The sequence below is a fragment of the Zonotrichia albicollis genome, chromosome 3 (assembly GCF_047830755.1).
Source record: "Zonotrichia albicollis isolate bZonAlb1 chromosome 3, bZonAlb1.hap1, whole genome shotgun sequence".
NCBI lineage: Eukaryota > Metazoa > Chordata > Aves > Passeriformes > Passerellidae > Zonotrichia > Zonotrichia albicollis.
In genome coordinates, this window is record NC_133821.1 from 40,121,015 (window position 1) to 40,142,822 (window position 21,808).

Consider the following 21,808-nt stretch of genomic DNA (forward strand, 5'->3'; position numbering starts at 1 on the left):
AGTAAAATTTTTCCTAAGTTGCTTTTCATTTTCTGTAATGACCTCTCATGGATGCCTATAACAAGTAAAAGCTTCTGTTCTCCTGGTAAACAATGAAATATCCATGCCTGCAAAAACCTCCAGGAATGATGACTAGCAACTAATCATGGTAAAAGAAAAATAAACCTAGCAAATCTGGATGTGGCTGTATCAACAGCCTTGATACCATACCTAGCATTTGTTGTATTTGTACATATGTAAACCATACTCAGAAATTTAAGCCATAAGTGGGTAAATCTCAGGAGCCAGGTAAAATTTTAATCAGTTGGTGAAGTTGAAACCTAAGAAGAAATTCTGCTCTCTTCTTAATGTTAAACCATCAAACTTAAAGAGAACAATTGGGTTTCTCCTAAATAAAAGGGAGATGCAAAATTTGAGCAGTCCTATATTTATGAACTCATTTAATATGCAACGTTGTTAAAGAGTAGGATTTCTTTCCTTTTCTGGTACTTAAAAATCTTTTGCATATTTTCTGTGAGTGAGAACTAATTTTAGGATAGCCAAACATATATTTGCAAAGTATATAGCTGATACTTGGAAGAGAGAAAATTCCAAATAACACTGCTCAAGTTTTCCTGTTTCCAATGAGTTCACTAATGGGATGCATAGCCTGGATTCTGGACTGCTGATATTTACTAGGCTACTGGCAGTCTGCTTTTAGACTCCTAATTGTGGAGAGTTGGTAAAACGTAAATAAATAGTACACTAGCTTTTGTTAAATTTTATTAATGTACCAGAAATCTGTGGCACTTATGTAAGATCCTTTATCAGAGAAATATATTGCTAAACAATAAAACATATTTGTTGACAATTAAATTATGATACTATTTGAAGCTATAACTGACTTCCCATTTTATTTTTCCTGAGGTCATTATTTTCTTGCTGGGTGGGTTTTACTTGCCTTTTCAGTAAGAAATTTGTCACTCTTCATGCAGTACACTTTCAGTCCAGGTTCAACTTTGAAAGAAGCAAGGGGTCTCTGGCTGATGAGCAATGCTTTTGGCTGATTTTGGTCTCACAAACTGAAAGGATGTAACTGTGTTCTATCCTTTAGTAGAGTATTCTGAAATTCAACATCTCCATGTCTTTCTAGGCTATCCAGTCTTTCTAACCTTCCTTTTCCTTTGCTTTATGTGCAATACCCAGAAAATGACAAAATGTCCCACCTCTGTTTTAGGAAATGCCTTCATTACATATCTATGTTACTTTTTTCTTTTTTTAATTTCTGCTTATTTTCTCACTAAGGAGATGATATTTTCTGACCATTCGTGATTTTCGCACCCCTTGTTCTTATTCTACATATGGAAAAAAATCCTGAATGTTACTCCAAAAGTCACCTTGAATCATTCTGTTTTTTCTTACCTTGTGTATGCTTCATGGAAATTTTTGCTCCAAAATATTTCCTCTCTCTTCCAGCTCAGAATCTAGAAGCTTGATGATTACTTTGCTTATATGTTTTTTAAAAAGTTTACTCAGTTTACAAGAAGCAAACAAATCCCTTTTACACAGTAAAAAGTATTTCCAATGTTTGCTAATTAGGTAAAGGGTTTGGCAGAGAGATTCTCTAAACATAGATGAACTATGTCTGTCTCTTTGGTGAGTTGGTAAATATTCCTTTAGTTCAATTTTCTAGAACTGGTGAAGGCAGTTCTCCCTTTCTCTCCCCTGGGAATTAAATGATCTTTTTCAATCATTATGATAAGAGAGATACTTGAGGTTCTGGTAGATAACCATTCCTTATCTCCTGAGAATATCCACAAGTTCAATCACTGAGGCAGGGGAAACACTTGAATGATATGTGTTTAAACTTTTTAAATAATGCATAAATTGTGCCTTAAACTAATGCTGAGACACTCTTCTGTACAAACTGATATATCAGTGTATACAAAGTTTCTATGGGTGGTGATGCCCATTTCTTTTCATTTCATTTCATTTCATTTCATTTCATTTCATTTCATTTCATTTTCTTTTGGTAGGAATATTAGAATAGTCTTGTCAGCTGTTGGCTGACTCCACACTTCCCTTACCAGTGCACAAAGATTTTTTTGACAGAAGAACTTCAAGCAGCATGTTGAAGTTTGCTTTGGCCAGCCAATTACAAAAAATGGGCAAACATAACTTCAGGCACTTCCTGGGTTTTTTGTCATTCTGGCATGACCTTCTGGACATAAAATTATCCTGTGTGGAAGGACACCAAGTTTTTATAGGAAATGTGAATTTCAACCCGGCATAAATGCTATGAGCTGCAAGCAGGGACAAAATTGCTAGTAAGCCACTGAGGATCCTGTTCATGTCAGCTCACATGAGTTCTCGCAGAAAAAGGGGGTGGGTTAACTGTCCGGTTTTCGGCTGTTTGAAGGGCCTGGAAAGGCCCGGAGTGGCCTTGGGGCAGCCCGCGTATCAAAGGACGAGAAGAGGCTTCAGTTCTTCTTTCGGTCTTTATGTTTATTAATTGTTTATCTAAAAGATTTTCTTTCGGCCCGACAGAGGTCTGCTCAGCAGCCAGCCATGAGCACACTCTGCTGCCCTCCGGACAGTCACCTATCTTTATACCCATGGTTATGTTTACAATATTTATCATTTTTCCCCAATCCTTTTTATTCTTATTGTCCGGTGCACTTTCAGTAATGACCAATCCCAAAGTGCCACCATCACCACAGAAGATGGAGGAGAAGAAGAAGAAGAAGAAGGACAGGACACGCCCCAATTCCTCCATCTTACTTCTCTAAACCCCCCTGTACAGCAATCTTAAACCCTGTGTCTCACCCTCTAATTAGCTAATCCCTTCACCATTCACCCTTCACAGGTGAAGTCCTCCTATCCTCATACAGGTGTCGTCTCCCGTGTAGGGTCAAAGTCCAGCCACCAGACACTTCTGGCAACATTCCAGGACTCCCGAGCCCCCCAAGGGTGGTCTCGGTGGCTCGGCACCTCAGTCCTGAGGTGCTGAGATCCCACAGTTAACCACTATAGGATCCCTTCATTATAATTTACACAGATCTCACTGCCTGGAAATAAGTGGAAAATCCCACTTGTAACTCTCAAGAAAGGACAGCATATGGCTGAATCTGACAGCTGTTCTGCCAGGAAAGTAGCAGATTCCCTTTTCCAAATTAATTTCGTTTGAGTTTCTAAACGTGCTCATTACTTCTGATGTAGCTCCCTTCTGGTAACCTCTGCTGGCATGGAAGGATGACCTTTTCTGAGGTAACTGTCCAACACTGCAAAAAAGAATTCAGAATTACTTCAGTCAGAGAGAATAACCATGACCCTTCAGCCTAGCGTATGAGCCATTTGTCTATAAAAACCTGGGAAAAGTGTGTCCCAGGTCCAAAATTCTGCTTAATGACTTGAATACCCCTTTCATGGAAAACTTTTACCTTTCCCCATCTTTAGAAACATGGTGGTTGTAATATACTGCTTCCACTGCCAGTTGCTAACTTTATATACTGTTGAGTAATCTGAAATATTCTGTCTGACTCTTTGAAACATTGCTGTGAATTATGAGAACTTCCTAACTCTACATTTACGTGTGGCTACAGAGTGAATTCATTAGTGTGCCTCTGCATTGTTTCCATAAATATTTCAGCTTCACGTTTACTAACAGAAATATTGTGTGGGCTTTCAATTACTCTGCTAATGAGCTTAAATATGTTTTAGTTGGATTTGAATTAGTGTGAGGAATTTTTTTTCTGAGGCAGTTAGTATAATGAGGTGAAAGGTGTTCTGTGTGCTGCTGAATAGCTTGGGTGTGACTGGATTAATCTTTAGTGCTGACAAGGCTTCCTAGAGTGTATCTGATTTCCTTCTAAAGATAAAATTGAAAGCTAAGGGCACTAAATTTCTGCTTCTGTCGTATTCACATGAAAGAAGTTATAGCACAGATCAGGGACCCTGAAAGTCTAATTTTGTGTTGTCATAGAACATGAACCAAAATGAGATTGTCCCAGAGTAGCAGCTTGCACCTGAACAGCTGAACTGAGCACCTTCATTGATTCAAAGGATCAGAAGATGTTTCTGATGATCTTCATCCAAGTGCCTCACCAATTGAGCCTGAGTGTGGTTTGCAAGAATTTTGTTGAGAATTATAAAGGGAAGAGAGCAATGGCAATGGAGGGGAGCAGAATACCTTGTACTATGGTTCCCCTTCCTCAGCCTCGTGAAATAATGTCCCCTAGAGGCCTACACTTTCCTCTGTCACTTGATAAATTACTCCAAAGTGCCTCCAGGGGACATTATTCAGCAGCCTATCAAAAATTTTTATATTCTCTGAGCCAATTGTTTAAAGATTGGGTTGTTTTGCATTTTTTTTTTTTACTTTGCCTTATAGCACAAGGCATATATTTAATATCAGTATCTCTCTGGCTCACCATCTTCTGACAGGCATATCAATTGCTTTTGTCTCTGCCTTCTCTTCCTCAACTCCAACCCCACTTTTCCAAAAGAGCAGGAAAGAACCTAAGCAAATTAGGAAATAATAATTAAATTATATGTGCTTTGGGTTTTATTTGACAAGACAGATTCTCTGAAGGGCAGCTGGATGAATGAGTGATGAGAAGATAAGTTTCGGAAAAGCAAGAAGGGATTTGTGTTTAATAATAAATGTTCCGTCTGAAGGCAAATTTATGATTGCATATCATAAAACCCCCCAAAACTAATAAAATAAAAATGCAAGAAATTATTCATGCTGGGTTGATTTAGTGTTTACTGAAAATGTCTGGCTACCTCCTGGTATTATCTGACATTTCCTTATGTTGACATGACTGACAGAGGAATTATACCCTGTTGCTAATACTAACAAACATCTCTTATCCCAGGACACCAGAAATAAAACTGTCATTTTTCCAAGATGCAGGTCACAAGAGGTCTCTGTCTTTCCCAGATTCTAAATTAAAAAATCTTGAATCAGATGCCAAAAGAGCAATCTCACACAGAAACATACTTGGTACTTTTTACCTAGATTTTTGGTTTTTTAATTCCTGAGGCCTTAGGATGATCTGAAGACACATATTCAAGGATTTCCTTTGACATCTAAAGGGTCAGAAATTAATCTCTGTTTTTAGCTTACCTAATTTTTAATAACGTTTTAGACTCTATTTTCATTCCATCACTACAAAAACTGGGTCTTTCCAGGAAAATAATACAGAAGAAAATTAAACCAGTATATCCCATAAAACTTTCAAGCAAATCACAAAAGTTGGCAGCCAAGAAGAATGCTAAGTGTGCAACTCAAATTTGTCAATTGCCTGCTCTTGCTCCCAGGCAATACATCATGTGTGACATTTTCACTTCAGTTTAGATCCTTTTACTCTTCCTCTGATCTTTTTCTCCTGATTTCTTAATCTCTGTCCACCATCTGAGGTCTTTTCACTTCACTGTCTTTAAAATTGTCTCGGCTTTGCTGAAAGATCTTCACATTCTTACATGATTTTAGTCAATCTTCCTCCACTATGTCCCCACTGATATTTTCCCTCTCCCCTTTCTCTACCAGCCTAATTCTATCCTACTGAGATTGCAGGGGGACACTCTACCTCAAATGCAGGACTCTCTCAGACCCTTCTACAACACTCAATGGCAAATTACCTGGAATATTTTCCTTTTTTTGTCCTCCAGAAAAAACATATGAAACTGGACTGAAGGAAAAACAAAACAAAACCAAAAAAATCTTAAAATAGGGGACAAACTTATTAATGAAAAAAAAGATGACTTTTGGCATTAAATTTTCCCTGAAAAATGATTTTTTTTTTCATATTTCCAGTGTTTTACTTTTCTGGATTGATTTCTAGTTCTGAGAGTTGTATTTTACACTTAAGTGAAAGCAACTTTATCTAAGAGGAAGTTCAGCAGTGCACAGTGAGACTGGTATTTTCACAGTAAGGCTTTATTATACAGAAAAGATAGTGTGCTAACTAACTGGGATATAATTTTACAAAACAATTGCTATTTCACCCTTGCACTGTTCTTTCTCTTTCTTTTCCCCTCCTCATCACAAATTATAACAAATAATGACATCATCAGTTAGCAGTTGCTCCATAATTGTTGTATAGTCTACAATAGCTACAAAATACCCAAGGAGCTGAGCTTTTTAAGCCTTTTTTTGCACCTTTTCCTGATACAGTATTTAATAAATTAGCACGACTCTATTTTGAAGTCCTAGCATTCATTCCAGAAGGAGAAATTGTATACAGATAGTATATAGTCCCAGATGATAAAAAAAAATTGTGCATAGGTAGTATATAGTCCTGGAAAAAGAAAAAGAAAAAGAAAAAGAAAAAGAAAAAGAAAAAGAAAAAGAAAAAGAAAAAGAAAAAGAAGAAAAAGAAAGGAGAGAGGAGAGGAGAGGAGAGGAGAGGAGAGGAGAGGAGAGGAGAGGAGAGGAGAGGAGAGGAGAGGAGAGGAGAGGAGAGGAGAGGAGAGGAGAGGAGAGGAGAGGAGAGGAGAGGAGAGGAGAGGAGAGGAGAGGAGAGGAGAGGAGAGGAGAGGAGAGGAGAGGAGAGGAGAAGAGAAGAAAAGAGAAGAAAAGAAAAGAGAAGAAAAGAGAAGAAAAGAGAAGAAAAGAGAAGAAAAGAGAAGAAAAGAGAAGAAAAGAAAAGAAAAGAAAAGAAAAGAAAAGAAAAGAAAAGAAAAGAAAAGAAAAGAAAAGAAAAGAAAAGAAAAGAAAAGAAAAGAAAAGAAAAGAAAAGAAAAGAAGAAAAGAAAAGAGAAAAGAAGAAAGGAAAAGAGAAAAAGGACTATGAGAAAAGCAGCAGTCTAGTTATTATAGAACTGAGTCTTGGAAGTTGCAAGTACGTTCCCAAAGGAATTGCCTTGACAGGTCCCTGCAAGTTCTGTGATTAAAGCAGTTTTAGACTAAAACTAGATGGTATCATATCCCTCTTTTAATGGAGAAGAGGAAGAGAATTGCCTAGCCAATTAACCTAATCTGGGTTTTGTCTAATTTGTCTGTTTTTCATAACCACAGTGTTAACCAGCAGTTCAGTCCTGCTAATCCCCAGTGCTACACAAAAGAAAAGAACCATTTGTATATTACAGTGTAATCACAATATCTACTAATTTCCTTCGATACACTACAGGCCTCTTTTGAAAGAAGATTGCTGGCATTATCCCCATTTTATAAATGAGGAGCCTTAGAGTACAGCAAAATGATTTCTCAGGAACTGAGAGTTACTGATAAAGTGGAGCCTGATATCAGTGAAGCTGATAAAGGAAGAATAAAACTCAGTTATCCTAAATTCTCAGCACAGTTCACTCTCTGCAAGCTTCAGTGCTCACTTGCATCTGGGATTATGACAGAAGTCTGCAGCAAACCTTTCTCCCCTTCATTTCTAACTAATTTATTTTCTAATTCTCTTAATATCACCACATACCAAAGTGAATAATTACAAAATTGCTTGCTTTCTGTATGTTGTGTCCACAAGGACATAACATTTAGTGGTGATACAAAATAAGATTGACTTCAAATAAGAGTTCTAGCACTCTTCTTCCCTTTTTTTTTAAAAGTGTTTCATGGACTCCTTTTGGTGCTTTCACAAAATGAGACAGAAGTCTCCATGGATTGAAGGGAATGGATTGTTTGAAAAAGCCCTGCAAACCTTCACGGCTTTATAGCTCTTCATCCTACAGTAACTCTCCAAGGAGCATCTGTCTACTGTAGTTCTATTTCAGACACTTATGCCATGCCCCAATCCTGGCCAGAAGTCTCCTCCTCTTCCAGCAACTAAAAGCTATTGTGCCAAAAAGTGAGAGAAGAGGGCTTTTTGCTGTAAATTAAGAGGGTCAGTTGGAAGACCCCTATCCTCATTTCATTCCTTATAGAGGCAAGATTTTCAGAGAGGTCAGAACCTTGTTAATATATGAATACTTTTCTTTGGGATATTTCAACCTTCAGATAGGATTCAGAAGCTAGATTAAGAATCAGATAACAAAATCCTGGCAGGAATGTAGAGATTTGCCTGCTTCTCCTACTCCAAAGAGAATAAACCAAATGAGAAAGGCAGAAATTATTGTGTCTTATGTGTCTGGACAGTGAAATTTCCATAAGACTTTCAAATTGTGTCTTGACCTAGCTGGAACTAAAATTACACTTTCCCCTTTGACATATTTGTGTGTTAGTTTGCTTTCCCAGTCCTCACTGCTCCAGGACTCCTTAAACTGGATAGATTAAAACCTTTCACAACCTATAATCTGTAAGCAAGTCTTTCATTAGTTAATCTCCTCCTGCACTTAGCCAAGTGTCACTTTTTTTTTTTTTTCCTGAAAAAAAGCTAGTATCAAGTTTAGATCTTTATTCCTCTTTTTTGATGGGAGGCATCTCTGCAAGGTCACCATGCCCTGAAGAGCAGGTGGACAATATCAAGCTTGTTGCTTCAAGATACCACAGCTGTTCAGTATGTTTGCTGAGGGCTCCCAGGTGAACACCAGGATCTTCTGAGTTCCAAAAGCTAACAGCTTTAAAAAGCTATTTTTGATCTCTAATGCACCAGATCATTGCTATCCAAAACCAACTTTCTGTGTTTAGGTGATGAGTGGGCTGAACAAAGCCTTGCAAGATCTCTGCCTAAACCCATTTTTGTTGGCCCCTCTCCCCTGTAGGTTTACAGCAGCTCTGTGCTGTTGAGTCCCAGAGTTAAGGGCACAGTGGTCCATGATTAATGGCACTGGATGTATGGAGCAGCCATGAAGAGACACCCCCTCTGAGGCAGCAAAGCCAAGCCTGAAGTGGCATCTTGCAGCTACCTGTGTTGGGGACAATCAAAGAAAGAGTCACCACATTCCAAAATGAAAATGTGACTGCATCGATATGAGTTCTGGGGAGCATTAAGAGATGTCATCCATCATATCTGACTGGCAGCATGTTTGGGTAGGGTAGCCCAAAGCATGGAGCCATGCCAAAGTACTCTTAAAATCTGGCAAGTTTAAGAGAACAAGATTGCCTTCCCTGTAAGATAGAAAACTAAGTCTGAAATTAATTACTTAACTCCTAGTACTACTAAAATTGTTGCTTATTGCTATGCTTAGCTGTTTCTTAGCAGAATAATTTGAATATTTTAGAAGTGTATTTAAGGTTTATTTGCAGAAACAGCCAAAATTCTTTATTTAGATGTATATGGAGACTTGATTGCTTTTTCCTTAGTTTGGACTACAACTGTAATCTTTTAAAACACATTATTAGTCCCACTGTTGTCACAGATGTTACTTCCAGAATTCATTGAATTTAGAAATGATTCTGTTTCTTCCAGGATTCATTGAATTTAGAAGTGATCCTCGTTTCTAAAACGAGGTTTTTGTTATAACACATTTCAACACAGTTAACCTGTCCAAGTTTTAGGACTAGTTATGGCCTCAATTCTGTGCATTCAAAAATGGAATGGCTATACACTTCTTGCCACTATTCACCACCTGCCAGTCCCTGAAATATTCTAGGCAGTTTCACTTCCTTGGAAGCTTGTGTGTTTGAAGAAAGCAAGTTGTAAATTATTTGGGCTATCAATGTTCACTGAAATTGGGCGTAAGTGTGTGAGGCTGAACAACTCTATTTCTATTTTTATATGTTTGTTTGCTTTTTAAAAAGAGCCACATCCTTACCTGAGGCCAGACTGAAGGGTTGTGAGAAAGCCTACATGCAAAGATCACCCACCAGACACGTGCAAAGCTGTAAAGTGGGTAAACCCAGGTGTTTGCTGCTTGCTCGGAGACAGTGGAAATCTCTTGTCTCTGTGTTCCACCAGTGCAAAGCCAAAGGAGCCACTCTAACAGGTGGTATTATAGTCCTGTTTTTCCAAGGGTTATGACCCAAGTACAAGACCCAGTTTGTGGGGCTGACTACTCTTCCTGCTAACAGTGCAACTTGTTTGCAATGAGGTTTTACAGTGAAATGGCTTCTTAATGACTTAACAACTGCAGAATTTTTTAAGTTTTGGTCTGGGATTGGTGGTGAAATGTGGAGTATAGCACTACAGGAGGAGATAGGAAGCATTTGGTGAAACTAATAAAGGGTTTAAAATCAAATGTTTTATGATCAGTAGCATTCTGTTATTCCATATGTCATCCTTGGTTTGTGCATATATACTTGAACAATTCAAGAAAGTGCAGTTTGCTATGAGCAGTGGTGTTCTATTCACAGAGCCACAGGAAAAGCAGAACAATTAGAAATAGCTAGAGACCAAATATTTCAACTTTTGGAAACTATTTTAGCAACAGTATCTGGAGTGTTTCATGAAGACTGCTTTATGACCTCTCGGCTCATTCTGAATAGCTCATCTGTATCTGTGTCAAACAGCTACATTAGGATGATAAATGTGCCCAGAATTTCAAATACAACATTGAGTAAACCTGCCAGATGATGTTTATATTCCAAGTGTCTCTCATCGATATTTCTTTTCCTTACAGAATTTTTTTTTCTGTGCTTGTTTGCTTTTTAAAAAGGAGCCACATCCTCGCCTGTGGCCAGACTGAAGGGTTGAGTTAGTGGAGTGAATGCATAAATGCAAAGATGATCAGAAAACCATCTTTGCAGTGCCTTGACATTGCTGCTTCTCTGTGCAGGTCTGTTCCCTCGCACTGCACAGAAAGGGCTCTGCAGAGCTGCAGTTTGTGCTGGCTCTGGCAATGATTTGAGGCTAAGGAAGCCTGGCTCTCCTGCAGGGAGTCTGCCTTGGTCCTGTGCCCAGGCCTTACCCTTCCAAACAGTCACACCAGCTCACTGTGTGCTCTGAGTGCCTGTATGGGCTCCCTTGTTGCTGATGCAAAAAAACCTGCAGGTATAAGTTGTAATGGGCTGGTTTAATTTCAGCTTTTTTCTCTCACCCAAGCCTGTAATGTGGCAGTAATGAGAAACATGCATGGGGTATCTCTCTGGTGTTATTCTTGACTGCCCACCAGGCACTAAATCTGGGATTCCCCACTCTGTTCCACTGATGTGCTACAATTTTCACTGGTTTGAAATGGGGGTAGACTACGTTCATTCCCATCTGCTAATTTTGAACGCTAGTGATGCTCTAATATTGCATGAGTTCAAATGACTGCTTAAGTGTTGTGGCAGCAAAGAACAACTTCCATAAATGTTCCAACTTGGAGCACAGCTTTGGCCCAGCTATTTGGTTTTTGGAAATGGATTTATACATGAGTAGAATTTTTTTTTATTTTAAAGAAACTTTATTTCCATACCTATATCTTCCTACCTCTCCTCACAGTTCCACAGCCCATACCGCCAATGCCAGCGTTCCCTTCTCACTCACACAGGGGAAGGTGGTTGCAGTGATAAATTTCTTGCAAAGATGATGATGGAAGCTGCATTTTTAGGAGATATTTCCCACAGTGGGGAATAAGAGGATGAGGAAAGTAAGTGGGAGAGTGGAGAAAAAGAGAGAAATGGTTGCCTGCCTTTCATTCTCAGTCAATGAGAAAACTGAGTGTAGACCTTTGCCTTCACAAGGTAAGTAACCTGCCGATGTGAGACAGTAAATGTTCAGGCACCTGTGAAGGGATGTGACAACTACCACGCTGTTTCAGCAAGCACAAGGGTCATTTGCATACTCAGAAAGAACTGCTCTTTGTATGATTTTATTCTGAGTTATTTGTTCAAGTTTGAATATATTTCAGATTATGACAGATGCAAGTGAGGAGAAAAAGAATCCCCAGTTTAGTTTAGTCTACTTTTTCTTATTCCTTTTATTGCACAGCTGAGAGCTGGCCCTCAAAACTTGCATGTCACTGAATGCTGAGATGTTGAATCCTCAGGAGCTGGGGAACTGGAACTATTGTTTGAATTTTATGGCTCTGAATTTATGGCTTCTCTCTGCCAGTACTAGGAACAGTTAATATCATGTTGTTCTAATCTCTGTTCTTTCTTTTACCTTTGTTCCAAGACTAACCAATTCTTTTTTCTTTTTCCTTCTTTTTTTTTTTTTTTTTTTTTTTTTTTTTTTTTTTTTTTTTTTACTTTCAAGGATGATACCAGCTACAAACAAGGCCTTTGTTGTAACCAACCTTGTTTCTGGAACAGGCTATGACCTCTGCGTCCTGGCAATGTGGGATGACACGGCCACAACCCTTACTGCCACCAATATTGTGGGATGTGCCCAGTTCTTCACCAAAGAAGACTACCCTCAGTGCCAGTCGATGCACAGCCAGTTCCTGGGTGGGACCATGATTCTGATCATTGGAGGCATCATTGTGGCGACCCTATTGGTGTTCATTGTAATTCTCATGGTCCGCTATAAGGTCTGCAACAATTCCCAGGGCAAGATGTCTAATGTCAGCAACGTCTACTCACAGACAAATGGAGCACAACCAGTTCAGAACGGAGTCTTGCCCCAAGTCAATCCCAAAGTGGTGGTGAGAAATGAACTTATGGAGTTTAACTGCCAGTCTGCGCGGAGCAGCATCTCCTCTTCCTCCAGCTCTGCAAATAGCCGTGACTGTGACAACTACAGCCTCCAAAGTGAACAGGGCACATTGTCCAGCAAATGGAGGCCTCCTTCCCGGTCAAAACACAATATTGACCGGCTAATGGGAGCTTTTGCCTCCCTGGAACTGAAGTGTCAGAAAAAGGAGGAAGTGACAGACTCCAGAACTTCCACGGTGGCCCGCCACTCGGACAAAGAGCCACTGCTGGGCCAGTCAGAGTCCAAATTCCGCAGCTTCCTCATGTTGCCTCTGGAGGGCAAAACTAAACGTAGCCATTCTTTTGACATGGGGGACTTTGCCACATCTCAGTGTTGCACCTACCCAAAAAAGATAACAAACATTTGGACAAAGAGGAGCCTCTCGGTCAACGGCATGCTGTTGCAGTATGATGACAATGACCTAACAGGGGCCAAAGGGACTTTTGGGAGCTCAGAGTGGGTGATGGAAAGCACGGTGTAAATATCAGTGTCTCTCCCCTTCTCTTCTCCCCTCATGTGTTATAAGTGTGGTTTGCTTCAGGGCCGTGCAATCGGAAAGAGAGGGGAAGAAACATTTTCTGTTGTACTGGCCAAAAAGATAGGCAAGCAAGTTACAGGAATAGTAAAAGAAAAGGAGGGTCATGAAATGTGAATAGGCACCTATGGTACCATTCCTGTCTGGCCCCTACTAAACCATGCGTGAATGTTTCAAGGAATTTTCTAGTTGTATTTAGCATTGCTTTCCAAAAGTTACTCAGACTCCTGGTGAACCTTCACCCAAGATTAAACAAGGAGGATGAAAAGGGGTTTAACAGCAGAAATTTAATTTTACAGGGTTTCTTTTTACTTTCTTTCTTTGGTTTTGTTTTTGGTGGTTTTTATAATGGCACCTCTTTTTTTTTTTTTTTTTTTTCCTTAACCACAGAAATACACTTCTGTGGATATGACTGGTGCTAGGGTATATCTGGTTGTCATTCCAAGAAATTTTCTCAAAAGTGCAGGCAGGGCACCCACAGGGGAAGATCAGAGTAAATTGTTTAGCATAATCTCATGGTCTTAACTGTGAAACTGTGACATCTGGGCAAACGATGTTGTTGAATGGACTTTTGTTTGGTATTTAATTATTTCTCTTCTGTTTTGATTTGTTACTGCTTTTGAGTTGCTTTTTTTCCCACATGACAAGGTATGTTTCCATGCATAATTTGATTTTGTTTTCAGCCTCATCAAATTCCCCATATGGAAAGGAGGATATGTACATAGGTCAAATATCTGATGTACTGTATAACTCACTTCTAATACCATCCCTTTTTATCCTAGGAAAAATTAAATCTAGGGATAAATTAATAAAAAATCATCCTCTTTTTTCCATCTCCTTCATAATCTCTTCTTGTCAATGCTCAAGGCAGATTGCAGCAGATATTGATATCTCTAGGGATGTTGGTATAAAAGATGGGGAAAATAGTTATCAGGATACCCTAATAAAGGATAAAGAAAAGGAAAAAAAAAAAGTAGCTCCTGGGAGCTCTCCACGTTAGGATAGCAGTGGCTTCTGGTAGGGGTCATGCTCTCACGCCACTAAAAGGAGAGCCTTGCACCCTACGGTGACAAAAGCTCCTTGTTCTGTATGGTCACCATGACATGTCTTTACTGTATCAGTAACATCAGAAAAATTAAATTTTTGTGTATTTCAGGTGATTGGTTATGTTCCAAATTAGCCACAGAAGCTGAGTAAAATTTGAATATCACTGAGGAGGGGGTGAGCCATGTCTCCCCTGCATTACATAAAGCCCTTCCCTAGTCTGGTGCACTCCTACTCCCCTGTCTCTCATCCTCAGGAAGATACTTGTAACAGGAGCTCTTCAGGGTTTGTAAACAGAGTCTCTGATTGGTTTTTGGTGAGCATTGCTGTGGTTGTAGAAATACACATGGCTCATCCAGCAGAATTTATTTTCTTTACCAATTTTACTGTGATTTCTAGCATTCTGCTGGCTACTGCAACTGTCCTGTCATTTATTTATTTATTTGTTTGATCAGCTGTTGGGAACCATTCTGAAATTGCACATTGTTACTATGATTTTGTAAAAGAGGTGGAGAAAGTATGCAAGGCACAGAGAAAATAATACATGAAAAAACTCTATGTATATTTTTTTTTTAAATTTCAGAGATATATTGTGACATGGCTGTGTACTTGATCTTGTATTCGTCATGTTTCCTACTTGGAGTTTTAGATAACAACATCCCTGTGATCAGAATTTTTTTTCCTTTATTTTCTTTCCCTTTTTTTTTCTTTTGCTACAAAATGTACAGTAAAAAAACGTCCTTGGGAAAAAAAAAGCCCTTGCTTTTCATTTATTTGTTATTCTGTGGTCTGCTTTGAAACCTAAGAAGTAATTATTTTTTAATTATCCTTAAAATTTAGACATTTGCTTTTTCTTTACCACAAACTGTCTTGGACTTCAGAATTTTAGGTATAAAGCAGGAATCAAGAAATACATACCTTTTTGGAATGCATGAAAAAGATTTTGTAAAAAGCATTTCACCTCTTTTCCTGTTGTTACATTTGTACAAGTCTATATTCCTAGAGTACTCTAAACACTGATCTAAAATCTGCAGACTGAAGAGCTAGCATTTTTAGACTTAGGACCCAACTTTCTGTAGGTTTTTGCTCAGACTCTTTCTCACCAACAGCATTAGCAGGTTCAAGAGAGATCCAGTCAAACTTTGTTCGGAACATTTTTCAAACTCTCTGTTTTCCTCACACTTTCTGAAATGAATGACACCTCCAGTACCAGAATCTACATAATCCAACGGTCCAGATGGCAGTTCATATTAGCCATTAATGACATGTTGCATTTATGTTGCACTGAAAACTCTTAAAGAAGTTCTTGTAGTGAGTTAGTAATTTTCTTTTCCTTGTTCCACTGTGGTGCACTTGGATTTTTTTATTATGTTGCTACTTCACTCTGAACATGACATCTGGGTTGTTTTTAATTTAGACATTGAGTTCATTTTAAATATTAGTAACATATGCAGCCATGAATTTTCAAAATATATCACATACTTAAAGAAGAATACTCTTTCACATTCTCATATAAAATTAAAAGAAGTAAGCCAACAGATGCCGTTTTAAAATCATGGATAGTTGCCAAAGAAGCAAGGTAATAAATTCTAGCAGCTGCATTTATTATGGTTAATCATAATATTAATTCATTTAGCATTAATGAATGAGGCTCAATCCACACCAGCTGATTTGCAAATACTGAGAAAAATTAAACAGGTGCTGGGTAACTACCTTTTGTGCTGACAGTACTTGGGAGGAAGAGGATTCAGGGACTCAGAGATGAGGCAGAGAGCCTCACATTGAGTTAGCAAGTGGCCAGACCTCAGAAAGGGTTAAAGCTACTTATGGATGGTGATCATCCTTCAGGTGCTACCAGTCACTGCCCTACTGCCACTATCAACAAAGCAGACCTTTGGAATTATCCTGAGGCTTCCTCTGTACCCCTCTGAGAGCTGCTGAAGGCAGCTCTGCAGTTTGGGCTACATTCTGAATCCATGCCCTAATTGCTAAGGTGCAATTGAGGCCCCAGGGTCCTCCACACACCATCTGACCAATCTCTACCTTGGCTCTGTTTTCCTGTGTGTACCTCACTCAGCACCTCTGGGTTGGATTATTCTTCTGTAGTACTGCCATAATACCATAGTAGGGATTCTTTTTTGCATCACTTCTGAGCACAACTGCACATCCGTGCTTCCTGAAATGATTCATAGATGCCCACTCACTTGGTGCAATAAATATTTTCACTCATCACTGAGGAGCTGAGATAGCTTTGATGGCCTAGCCCTCTTATCTCAGAAGAGAGACAAGGAAAGAACTTCTACACTGAGATGTTTATATGGTGTCTCTCAAGAAAATATGGGATGGTCTGATGTGCAGGTGCACCAACCATGTTTTAGGGGCAAAGGCGAGGTAGTGCAGATAGTAAGGAAAGCAGCAGAGATCAACAGGAGCCTTCAGAAAAGAGAAGTCTGAGATATTAGGGGGGGCTAAAGAGTTTAAAGTGAGGTCTATGGGAATAATGAAAGACATCTTCATATGCATATGAAACTCCTGTAAGTTCATTTTTTGAGGTGTTTTATAATAGTGGAACTAGCTTTTTTCCTACAAATGTATGTCATTGGCTTGAAAGAATAAGATATGATTCTACTCTTAAATTACACAGTTAGGCCAGCTAAAAATCCAACCCAAATCCCCAAAACATCATCCTATCATCCTGGACAATATTAAGCAAGATGACAAAATGAAAATTTCTGAAAGTAGTGATTATGTGGATTTCATTTGTTGTCTGCTAAGAACCAAATGGTTGTATGAAATGAAAATAAAAGTGTGTGTATGCCTGTGTATGTACATATGCATAGAAAAGCAGACCAGACTATTTCCTTACATTTATATCCTTACAGATTACATGAACTGGAATATATTTCTGGTTTCAAATGTTCTTTCTGAGTTTGCCAGCTGTAGAGAACAGCAAACTTGCCCACTTTTTTTTGAGGAAGATAACCCATTTGATATGTCTCCAAACTACACTCTTTACTTGGTTATAATTGGGATTAATTCACTTGTAAAGCAGTGCATAACAAAGAAATGAGAGGTCTCTCTGCCCAACATGATGTGAGATTGAAAAGGTGGCAGATTTTACTTTGCTAACCTTGTTTAACCCCCAAATCACGGGACTGATCTGCTCTGGCAAGAGAAGAAAATAATATTCCAAATGCCTGCTTCTTTCATTTCTCACTGTTCACCCAGCAAACGGTTGCAAAGGCACATAACAAAACGCAGTCCTTGGAGGTTTCTGAATGAGTGCAATAAATGCAGCAACTTTAATACAGCAAATTTAAGCATTCTTACCCAGAGAGCAATGAATAATTGTACCTGATAGCTAAGAAAATATTTTAGTCTTTGAACAGCTTGAATGTCACATCTGCTTGCAATGTTTTGCACCCATTAGCCTGCGGGTAACCCACAGTACACCATATGGTTGGTGTTCACAGTACCCCCTTCTACCCCTTGCAGCCCATTTCTCTGGAACCTTTTCTCAGTGACTCTCTGTGTTCAGTGTTTGTAAGTGGGCAGTTCTGCATGTGGAATTATCAAGAACCTTTATTAATATTTTGCATATTTCACCTTTAAATTCCCCTAAACATGATTATGAGATCCCTCTGAAAACATTAAATTAGGGTTGGTTTTAGGCTGTGGGCCAGATGAAAACCAAATCAGAATGCCTTGAAACTCTTGCTTTCAGTATAGGAATTTTATGTTCTGCAGTATGTTTTTCTTGTCCTAATTAACCACTCCTTAATCCCCAGAGGTACAGCTTTCCTTAGCATCAGCTGTCAGAAGGCCCTACTACATGAAACAGTGCCAGATGCTTATTCCCGGTATTACACTTCCAACAGATGGCAAATGTCACAGATATAAATACACATCCAGATACAGATATATCAGCAAGTGCAGGCATTTGTATTCAAGCATATACATCCCCATGCACATGTGTACATGTTGCACTCTTTATCTGCATTGTTTATGATGTACAGGTTTCCTAGCTTGGCGACAAATGAACATTTACATTTTTCATTAAATACTAGTGGAAGAAAGGGGGAGAGAGAGCAGAAACCTCTTCTTTATAAGAAGCAGATTATTTGATAAGCTGCATCTCATCCCAGCTGGGAGACATCAGCACTTCAAATAAAGTTAATTGGTGGTGAAAGGGTTCATTCATTTCCTACGGCCACAGTGAAGTCTCAGCTCCTCTGTTAGGGCATTTATTCAGCTGATGCTCGCACCACATGATACAGGTAAGTCTCCTGTCAATGAGGAATTGTGTTCTGCCACGGGGAGTTACTGTTCTGCATTCACTGAGGACGTTGTTCTTTAGTTAGCTACCTTGCTTCTTGGGATAGGGCAGCATCACATGTTATACTCAGGCACATGAGGCACCCAGACACAAGGCAAGGGAAACTGGTGGGGAAGAGAAACACTGAAAATCAATGGCTTGTACCAGAAGAAAATAACTTTTAAATCCACAAATCTGAGTTTGAAAATAGGAGAGGAAAATGCTCCATTGATTCCCTGTACATTTACAGAGGTGGGCGTCAACTTATGGCAAAAGTTGGCCCATAATATTTTTCATGCAATGAGAAATTGAATGGATAGCTTAGATGACACATTTTAAGTTCCTTCTGCGGGACTAGTCTATTTTAAAAGTATCAATACTCCCATCCTCTTCTCTTCAATGAATAATGCAGACTAGTTTAATGCTGGGCTGTTAAACACCACCTATACCATTTATGTGTCAAATCACAAGACAGGTGTCTGAACAGGAAGAAAAGACTGTTGTTTCAGGGAAGCTGTTCCTCTTTGACAGTGCTGTTGGTTCACAGGCATGAAATGCACGATCTGAGAAGGCACAGGCATCATGAAATGCCATCTTTATTCCCTGAGTCTTGATGAGACTTAAAGTAAAATCCAAAGAGTGGATGTGTTAATCATCCTTCTTATGAACATGAGTCAGAGAAGGGAAAATTCAAGTAATTAAGCTGATAAATGTGATGTGCCATAGACAGAAAAATGGTGTTTATCAGATGGATGAGATCCAAGTGTTGCTGCAGCAGGGAGTTACATGCTATCACTCGTGGAACAGTCATGCACAAAGACTGCTGAAGCAGAATCCAAAGAGGATCACTGCACAGGTCACAGCTGAGACATGAGGCATGGAGATGTAGGAACATGGTGGATCCAGCTATTCCATGCCTAATAAATCATTCTATCCTTGTATCCTGTGATATGACACTAGTTATTTCAGAGAAAGTACCATTAGGAAAACTTCAGAGAACTCTGTCCCAAAGCCTGATGGGCTGCACATTCTTATCCCCTTCTCCATAAAGAAGCAAAGAATTCCTTCCAAAATTCACACCCTAAAAAATAAAGCACAGCAGAATTAAAACTAGGACAAGAAAGAAAAAAAGCTCTGGAATAGTTTTCCAGACGAAAAGAAAAAAAGAGGAATGTTTCCTCTTCTTTTGGAGTTCCTGCCTTTGAGTCTCTCGAGCTTGACTTTAAAACAAGATAGTTCTTATCATCTGCAACTGGGTTGCTCGAGGGACTTGGAAATGGACAGGTGAGTATTTGTAGAGATGATGAGAATATTACTCTTTTACAAGAAGGATACAGCGCACCTTCTGTGTGCTTCACTGTCACGAAATGCAGACCAAAGTTCTTGGCAACAGAAACAGCAAAAACATTAAAACACGTAGCAACTTCATAAAATATGAAACTTTGGGCCATAATGCAAAAAAAACTGAAAAACAAACAAACAAACAAAACCCCAGCACCTCAAACAGTGACTTCCTTACCTAGTTTTGAGAAAAAAAGACCAGATATTTGTTCTTGTTTTCAAATATACCTCTGAATGTGCATATAATAAAAAACCTCTGTAGAAAAAAATATTCATCTTCTAAGAGATCATTGCATGCTACCAGGTTGTGTGATAATATCTGGAAATCAGATAAGAAACACTCAATATAGCACCAATTTGATCTTAAGAAACTGGTGTTCCTGAATTTTGGGCCAGTAGGAGATTATGTCTTTTTTTTTTTTTTTTTTTTTTTTTAATAGAAGGCCATAAATTATGGCTTTCTACTGAAGAAATCCCAGCGGGATTGTGGACCTTTAAAATCAGGTTGTGAGGCCAATTCCAAGCTCAGCAGGTGCATGAAAATGCAAACAGGCCTGAGGCCATTAGTACAAATGCTTTTAACAGCTGCCAGAGAGCCTCAGCTTGCTGTATGGCTGGGCTGCTACACAAGCACATCCAAAATGACTGCACAGACCCTAATGATTGAAATGTAGCTGCCTGTGAAACTCTGAGTGTTGACTAATGGGTAGCACTGGTTAGAAGTCATGAATGCAGATGAGAGCAATACATGTTTGGCTGCAACTTCTGGGCTGCAGTTCCCTGTACTTGCTGGGTGCCCAAATCAGAGCATCACTGCTGGTCTGGGCCACCAAAATCTGAGAGATGAAGCCACCCAGGTTGTATTTCCCTTACAAAGACCACTGAGCACATCTGAATAAGATTCAGGAACATTTCCCTCCTTGGGGAATTTAGGTTACAGAACCCTGCAGAAAGTCAGCCCAGAAGGGGAACCCCACTTCTGCTATTTAGATCGGCCTGTAAGAATTTATTTGAAGTGGAAGGAACTTACATCTCTAGCTTGGTCTTCGAGTACTCATCACCTTCTCTCCTAGCCCTCCAGCCCCCTTTCCCATCCCCCAATGAGATTTCATTCCTTCTCTGTTTCCTTTCTTTACTGATTTATAATTTGATTTCATCCAAGAGGCTGTTTTTCATCTGCTGTACACACCAGCCCAGTCAGTGCCATGAAGGAGCTGCACATGACAGGAGAATGAACATGGCTGATGTGATTTCTGGCCATGCTACATTCTCAGTTACTCTGCTGCAACTTTGCTGCTGACTGCACTGACTTACAATTACAACTGTAATTGTAATTGATGATTACAATTACAGTTGTTTGAATTATTCACTGTAACAAGCCAACCAAATGTACTGAGATTCTTCATCAGCCACAAACTGAGGACTCAAATTTCTGGAGATGTGCTATCATCTTTTAGTGTTCTCTCAATGGGTTCACGAACTCAGATCAATACTGGGGACCTTGCTGTATTTTCACTCCTAAGTAATAATTTGGGGGTGGCCATTTCAGTGAGATTTCTCCAGAAGAAATCATAGAGCAAACAATTGACCATAAATACAGACTAAACAGAGCCCCTAGGTTTATCATGATTCCAGCAGGAAGCAAAGCATAGACATTAAGAATATCAAACTGGTGAGCCAGTCTTCAAAGAGCTAAAATATATTACTATGTCAGATATTTTAGATTTGCTATTAATGTCACCATGTTTAAATTGCATCTGGCATTAATATGGATGATACCAGGTGAAGAGCTTCGGAATTAATCTCCAGGACAGGTGACCTGGATTTCATTTTAGTGAAGAGAGGATCTCCTACCCTTCAAGTGCCTTATCCTCTCCTGAATATTTTTGAGTGTCTGCTCTATATGTTTAGTAAGCTAATTGCTTTAAATATTTATTTTATGTAGTTATATAACTTCATTCCCATAAATGTAGAATGCAGTGAGGCATGTTCCCATTACCCATATTATTTGTGGTATATATAGATGGGCCACACTGTTGTTCAGAATGAAATCCCATGCAGATACCATATGTTTTGCAAAATTCACCAAAATAAATATCCAGTCATTCAACAATTTATACCCTTAAATTTAAACCAGAGTGGGAAAAG

At 39.1% G+C, this 21,808-nt stretch overlaps 1 protein-coding gene across 3 annotated transcripts in view; it reads left to right on the top strand.

Annotated features, from left to right (window-relative positions):
- LRFN2 (leucine rich repeat and fibronectin type III domain containing 2) overlaps window positions 1-13,954 on the top strand; it is a 153,859-nt gene extending 139,905 nt beyond the window's left edge. For all 3 annotated transcript variants that reach the window (XM_074537223.1, XM_026791057.2, XM_026791058.2), the window contains one exon: window positions 11,988-13,954. In XM_074537223.1, coding sequence (XP_074393324.1) covers window positions 11,988-12,906 — 919 coding nt within the window. In that variant the 3' untranslated portion in view covers window positions 12,907-13,954. The remainder of the gene's footprint in view (window positions 1-11,987) is intronic.
- Window positions 13,955-21,808: the final 7,854 nt, after the last annotated feature.